This window comes from Ananas comosus, unplaced genomic scaffold (assembly GCF_001540865.1).
Source record: "Ananas comosus cultivar F153 unplaced genomic scaffold, ASM154086v1, whole genome shotgun sequence".
NCBI lineage: Eukaryota > Viridiplantae > Streptophyta > Magnoliopsida > Poales > Bromeliaceae > Ananas > Ananas comosus.
The window spans coordinates 447-7,925 of NW_017891320.1; the positions used below are offsets into that span (position 1 = coordinate 447).

At 35.4% G+C, this 7,479-nt stretch overlaps 1 protein-coding gene across 4 annotated transcripts; it reads left to right on the top strand.

Moving 5' to 3' along the window:
• Positions 1-699: 699 nt before the first annotated feature.
• On the top strand, positions 700-3,858 carry LOC109704841 (factor of DNA methylation 1-like). Of its 4 annotated transcripts, none has more exons than XM_020225625.1 (6): positions 700-834; positions 1,269-1,552; positions 2,361-2,450; positions 2,530-2,808; positions 2,961-3,173; positions 3,384-3,858. In XM_020225625.1, the coding sequence occupies exons 2-6, from the start codon at positions 1,271-1,273 to the stop codon at positions 3,597-3,599; spliced, it is 1,080 nt and encodes a 359-aa protein (XP_020081214.1). In that variant the 5' UTR covers positions 700-834; positions 1,269-1,270; the 3' UTR covers positions 3,600-3,858. The 4 variants fall into 4 exon arrangements, with proteins under 4 accessions (XP_020081214.1, XP_020081215.1, XP_020081216.1 ...); XM_020225626.1 differs by lacking the exon at positions 700-834 and adding an exon at positions 869-932; XM_020225627.1 differs by lacking the exon at positions 700-834 and adding an exon at positions 1,055-1,122.
• The last annotated feature ends 3,621 nt before the right edge of the window (positions 3,859-7,479 follow it).

The following is a 7,479-nucleotide window of genomic DNA, read 5'->3' on the forward strand; positions in this document are numbered from 1 at the left end:
CCAACTTCGTGTGTGTGTGTGTGTGTGTTTAAAGTCATTTATCTACTTTTACAAATTGGATGGATTGAGAGTATGAGATGGAGAATTGATGGGTACATAGTGCATGAGCATACAAATGCACCGTGTGCAGGTTGGTAAATTTCTGTTTAACAGTAGGCAATGGTTTACAATGTCGTGCCTCCATTTAACTTTCAGGATGTGAAACTACTTGTCCGAGGATCAAAGTGAAACTTTTTCAGAGACTACCGCTCAAGATCATAATTACGTTGATGAATGGTGGTTCTTGTCCCCTTTTCTTTGTTAGTTTAAAATTCTTTAGAATTCTCTATTTCAAAACTTACGTATTTTTTGAGGAGTGAAGCTTTTGGGGAATTATATATATATTCCCCTACTAGCACTAAGCAAATGATATTTTATTAGATAAAACTTTATTATATAATACGAAACTTTGCGTCCATCGCAACCAAATACGCCTACAGTTATCATAGACGCATCGATGAAGGGACTTGGCTTCTGAATTAGGTGCTGTGTGCCAAGCGTGAATCCGACCTCATAATTCTAGCTCGGGTCCGAAGCTTTGTTTTTGATCGGGCCGGCCCGTTTTGTAGATTTACTACTTGGCCCGGCTCATCCCGATCCGGCCCCGCTCCAGTGTTTAAAGCTGTCTCGACCAAAGAGTCAAGAGAGGTTGTTGTCGACGCTTCATTTCCCCTTCACTCTCTCTCTCTCTCTCTCTCTCTCTCTCTCTCTCTCTACGGCTACGCCCTATAAAAAATCTCGGGAGCGAAGTTGGGGAAGCTTTTGAGGTTTCGAAGGTCGGCCTCGTCTTCTCAGGTGTGCTCTTAACACGACCCAACAACAACAACAACAACAACAACAACAACAACAACAACAACAACAGTAACAGTAACAGTAACAGTGAAAATTTTTAGGTGAAAATTCATGTGGCTCACCGAATGTGCTCTTTGTGAAGTGTTTAATCTGTCTTTGTGTATAGAAAAGGGGGTTTTTTTTTCTCATTGAAAGATGATTGCTCACACCTATATGTGAAATTTTGTTTAAGAAAACATGTATTGGCGATAGAAGGCCAGTTCCCCGAGTATCTTCCGGATTGCAATGAATGCAAGAAGCTTGATATTTAGTCGTAAAGTAATCTGAAATGGTTTCCTTCTTGCTTGGATTTGCATATGTTGGTTCCGTGATGAATTTCCCAGTTCTTATGAAGCTTTTTGTGTAAAAAAAAATGTTTTTTTTTTTTTTCTGTTCAGAAATGCCGAGTCTTCGGCGCGTGGCACGGGAGAATGCTCGAAGGATTTTTGAGGAGAAGGAGAAGCTGAGATTAGAGTTGGAGAATGCTCGAAGGATTTTTGAGGAGAATGAGAAGCTGAGGCTAGAGTTGGAGAATGTTCAAAGGATTTTTGAGGAGAATGAGAAGCTGATGCTAGAGTTGGATGCAAAGAGAAAAGAACTAAATTCGCGATGCAAGCAACGAGACAAGTTAGAGGCTGAAAATGACGGCGAGAAGAAACAGCTTGATGACGAGAAGCAAAAGGTAATGGGTTCATATAAAGCACGCACTCTGAATTAAAGAGTACATTGTTAGGTACCCATGTCTTTTTGATTATTATTTGTCGAATGGTAGGAACTATCGTGTTTGAGGATGTTTTAATTTAACAAAAGATTAGCATGAACTTAGAGAGTTCATGAGAAAACACAAAAAATTGGAGCAATTAACTTACAATAGATAGATAATTATAACAAATTAACCGAAGATGACCACTGTGTCCCACTACTTGTGATGGTTGCATTGACACCTTCGTTGACTGTAAGTGAGGTTTTGTGATCTTGGCTGAAGAAACCGGAATATCAACTGTTAATGCTCTTGTTTGGTTGATTGCGTCCATTTTGTAGATATTCTTCAATAATTTGATTTAAACTAATCCATATGTCAGTATTAATTTTCTTTGCCACTTCTTTTACTATTAGACGCTTCCTATGAGGTGCAAAAGCACCAACTTCCCTATTGTTTTAGATCTTTTGCGTTAACTTCCTTTCGTTTCTAAAGAAGCAATTGCTTAAACTCTATGCTAGCCTTTGTTTTTAGCATTTCAAGTAGCTTACTATGTGGTGGCGAGTAATAAACAACGGCATGCGTGTGTTGTTTTATGTTTGATATACATGTGCATGGATATTTACGCAATTTCTTGTTAATTTAATCAACTTTTCTATACATAGAACACAGCTATAAAATAATGATACTTCCAAACTTGGTTCTAAGACATTTATTACCTTCATTCACCTGTAGCAGTTCTATTTACTAGGTAGTATATTTAACAGCCTTACCCTATTTATTCTCTCAGACTGCAATAGAGAACACTTCACGGGAGTTGCCATCTATGGTCCAAAAGAAGGCCGATGAAGATGTTCGGAAGCATATTCAGGCTCAGAAGGTATGTAATATTCTCCAAAACCATCAATATCTTTTCCCGAGATTGTTCATGCTTATGTATTCAAAATTGAAATTTTCAGAGGGAAAAAGAAGCTGCCATCTCAAAAATAATAGAATTGGAGAGGCAATTGGATCAAAAACAACAATTGGAGCTCGAAAAAGAGCAGTTAGAGGGGACGCTTCGAGTGATGAAGCGTTTGGAAGGAGAAGATGATGAAGATATCCACAAAAAGATGGAAAATTTGAGCGGCAAGCTGGAGAGCGAAAAGCTGCGTCTGGCAAAACTTTGTATAGATCTCATAAGCAAGGAGCGCAAAAGCAATGACGAGCTAGGAGAAGCTCGAAAGGAATTGATTATGGTTGGAGTTTTTCTTTTCCTTTATTTTCTTCTGAGAATTACTCTTGCTTTCAAGCAAGATTGCATGGAACAACCTCATGTGTATAATTCTCTCTTTTTTGATTAATTCTTTGTTGTTTTTCTCTTTTTTGACTGATTGTTTATCTCGGACAGGGTTCCGATGACTTGCTGAGTGGCCGCACTAATATTGGAATCAAAAGGATGGGGGAACTTGATGAAAAGCCTTTTCAAAATGCATGCAAGAGAAAATATCAGGACGAAGAAGCTGCCATTAAAGCTGCAGAGTTGTGCTCAAATTGGCAAGGGCAATTCAAGGAACCCGGGTGGCATCCATACAAGATCGTTGAGTGTCGTAGAGAAACTAAGGTATCAGATATAATCATTCTATTACATTTTCAGTACGCGCGCTTTGTCTCGTTCAAACAACATGAACTGTCTCTTAGAGCGAGAATACTTACAAGATTTCACCTTGAATCTCCCGTCTCTCTCTCTCTCTCTCTCTTGCATATGATAACTTGTGGAATGTTTTGTCTATTTCCTTTTTCACTACTTCATTCCTGTGGCTTGATGGTGCAGGAAGTTGTTCCGAAGTTGAAGGAACTGTGGTTCGAATGGGGGGATGATGTCTACAATGCGGTCAAAACAGCTTTGATTGAGCTGAATGAGTACAACGCTAGCGGAAGGTATACAGTGCCTGAACTCTGGAACTACAAAGAAGGGCGGAAAGCAACTACGAAGGAAGTAATCCGATACATATTTGAGCAGTGGAAGATCAATAAGAGGAAGAGATGACGAACCGGCTATGAATTGCCAGACATGGCGTCGAATGCCTCTACGTTTCTCATCTAATGTGGAGCAACTATATATTGTACCTGGATTTAATGCTGTATTATAAGCTTTTGTATCACTGTTGTAAGAGAACCATTGCTGCATAAGCAGCTCTTCCCTTGTTTCTGAAGTTGTTTAACATCTTAATGGTCTCTTGTCATGTAGTTACAGTTATTAGTTGCAGGGGGTAAATTGCACTAGCAGCCCCAACTTTGTGTTTTTGTGTGAGTGTGTGTTTTTTTTTAGTTATTTTTCTACCGTTGCAAATTGGATGGATTGAGAGTATGAGATGGAGAATTGATGTGTACATTGTGCATGAGCATACAAATGCACAGTGTGCAGGATGATAAATTTCTATTTAACAGTAGGTGATGGTTTAGATTGTCGTCGACCTTCCCATTTAACTTCCAGGATGTGAACTACATGTTGGAGGATCAAAGTGATACTTTTTCAGAGACTACTACTCAGTACTCAAGATCATCATTTGTTTACCTTGACGAATGGTGGTTTCTTTCCCTTTTCTTTGTTAGTTTAGTCTTTAGAGAATGCTCTATTTCAAAACTTGTGTATTTTCTGAGAAATTTATATGTTTCTCCTACGAGCACTAAGCAAATAATATTTTATTAAATAAAACTTCGTTATTAAATAATACTAAACTTTGCATCACAACCGTAAAGGTGAGAACGGACTTGGCTTCTGAATCTGGAGAGTAGGGGCAGTTTAGACATTTCATTGGGTCCGAAACTTTGTTTTTTATCGGGCCGGTCCATTTTTTGAATTTCCTACTTGGGCCGGCCCATCCCGATCTGGCCCCGGTCCAGGTTTTAAAGCTGTCTCTAACGAGGAGGGGTTCTAGACGCTTCATTTCGCCTCTCTCTCTCTCTCTCTCTCTCTCTCTCTCTACACCCTATAAAAACCTTGGTGGCGAATTGGGGCAGCTTCTAGGGTTTCGAAGGTCGGCTTCGTCTTCTCGAGGTGTGCCCTTATACGACCCAACAACAACAACAACAACAACAACAAGAGTAACAATAATAATAATTTCCCGAGTAATTATTCTCCTCGATCTCTTCTTCTTCTTCTTCGTCGTCGTTCTTAGATCATGGGGGCTATGATTACAAAGAGAGAGGCTCGAGTGGTGATACTGAAACCCATCTATATACATAATATTTCCATCTAAGTGAGGAAGGAGATAGAGCGGGGGAGAGTTGGGAGTTTGGAGTCGAAGGTGCCGCCATTGTTAGGGCTTGGTATCTTCTTCTTCTTCCTTATGACTTCTCCCTCCCCCTCTTCCATTTTCACCATTGATGGATTGGGTTTCTACCCACTGTGACGGTTTTTTTTCTTCATACACTTGATATGAGCCCACCAATTTTATTTCATTAAGTTACATTTTTTGTGACTGTGTCTAAAATTCTATTGTTCATCAGCGGTTAAACTTTTTTTTTTCCATAATTTTAGTGCTATTTGTTAGTAATTGTGTCGTGAATTTCTCAACTAAGTGCTAGAGTTAGGGTTTAGGATTTTTTTTTATTTTATCAAAAAAATTAATTTTAGGCTATTTTGTGAAGTTTTTTTTTTTCAATTCATCTGTTAGACCAGAAACAATTTGAAATGCTAAATAATAATACATTATTGTCATAAAAATAATTAATATCGCTGATTAATATAGAACACGCTATTTAAATTGCAAATATAATGATTTTATTATTAAATTCCTAGGCGCTATGCCTATGATCGCCAAAATTTCACTAATTGGGCCAATCTAGGGGTTCCTTTTGTGTTGGCCCATCCAAATTTGCATGGGCCTGGGCAAATTGTTATGGGTACTTAGGTGCAATTCACTAACAAATGATAATAAGAAAAATCAATAAAAATTTACTAGCCAGGTTTGTATGAGTAAACTATTGCGAAGCTATTGTAAAACTCTTCAAGTGGGTCTAGTTTTTTTTTTAATAAATCTTTTAGTGTTATTGCGTCGGTGGTGATGATGCACCAGCATCAACAGGTCTTATCCTATCTGTTACTACTGCATCTGCATCTTCTTGTTATGGGATCTGCTTCTCACAGCTGGATATCACTGAGTTCTGCAGGGATATTTATAGCTGTATGTAAATGGAGACATTAAATAAACCTCAACTATATGACCAATCCACTGATTCAGCTAGTGGACCATCTATGTCTCCAGAGAGTGTAAATGGGTGCACATAGGGACCTCAATTTATTCATTCATTCATTCATTCATCAATTTTTACTTGTAGCTCTTACTTGTTAACCTTTGGTGGTTGGTATATGAGACTTGCGTTTGACTCCTGCGACTATAGAAAAAAAATGTGTTTTTAGTGCAGTGTCAACTTCAAGACTTAAGTTGGCCTCATGTTTTAAGAAAAATGTTTGTAGAGGTCCGAGAAAAAAGAAAAGGAAAAAAGAGCAAAAGAAAAAGAAAAAAGAGCAATGCGAACTCTGCAGTCTGCACCTAACAAGTGAGTGTAACTTTTATATGGTTAAAACTCTTGGATGGATGGATGGATGGATGGACGTAAAATTCACATCCTTACTATTGAAAAATTAGAGGTGTGTGATAGACTTTTAGGCTGCGTTTAGTATTGAGGACATCCCGATGGTATGAGGACATCCCGAAACAACACGGGATATCCCTTCCGATGGTACCGAGGGCATCCCGAAACAACACGGGATATCCATCAAGTTGTAACCAAAAGGCAGAAGAACAAGGAGGAACGGATTGTTCTGCGTTATTCTGAAACAAATCGTTAAAAATTGTTCCTAGGGGAACTGAGAACAACTTTGTTCTTCTCTTTATTTTATTAGATAAATAGATATATTAATAAAAATATTTTTTTATGATAATATATTTATACTTAAATTTTATTATATAATATAAATTAATTAAATTTGATATATTATTTATTTTATTAAGTTTTATTATTTATATATTAATATTTAATTATTTTTTTATATTAAGTATTATATATATAATTATTTTTTCATGCATTATATATTTTTTTAAATTTTGTATTGAAATTAATACTATTATTAATTAAAATTATAAGGATATTTTTACATATATTATAAATAAATTATATAAAATAAATTATTATTATATATAGTAAAATAAATATACTATTTTAAATTAAATTGTTACATAAAATATTATATTATAAATTACTATAAGAAATAATTTTATATAAAATATACTAATATAAATTAATTATTTTATTTTTAAAAATATATTTAGACATTGTTCTACACTTTTTGTTCAAACGCTACTAAAAATATCCTCTAGAATATCTCCGAATGCATCCAAATATAAATTTACAATTGTTCTATCTTGTATCGGAATATCCCATGTTATCGGGAACAATAAAAATTGTTCTTTAAAATTTAATTTTCCAACCAAACGTAGCCTTAGAGTCTGTTTGGTTCGGGGATAGGGGACAGGATAACCCTTTATTCTCTCGTTTTATTCAAATGTTATTTTTCGTATTCAAGATCAATAGTTTTCGGATACTTGGAATAGGCTTGTATAATTCAATATAAGTCTTGGAATTTTGTTGTTCTACCCTTATTCCCAAAACAACCGTGAACAAGATTAATTAAAATTTAGTTAATTTAAATATATAGTATTAAATCATTAATTAATCTAATTAATAATTAATCTAATTAATATATTTAAATAATTAATTAATTTAATTAATATTAAATTATTATTTTTGGATAATTTGTTAAGGGTGGGAACACCTATTTTTGTTTTTAAAATTTAAAATTTGTAATCTCAAAATTAAAGTTTATAATTTTAAATTTTAAATTTTAAATTTTAAATTTGATA

Excerpts from the sequence above, each read along its gene's own strand:
- LOC109704841 (XM_020225625.1), top strand. The coding sequence starts at position 1,271 with ATGCCGAGTCTTCGGCGCGTGGCACGGGAGAATGCTCGAAGGATTTTT. Across the intron at positions 1,553-2,360 it reads TTGATGACGAGAAGCAAAAG|ACTGCAATAGAGAACACTTC; the intron begins GTAATGGGTTCA and ends TTATTCTCTCAG. Across the intron at positions 2,809-2,960 it reads CTCGAAAGGAATTGATTATG|GGTTCCGATGACTTGCTGAG; the intron begins GTTGGAGTTTTT and ends TATCTCGGACAG.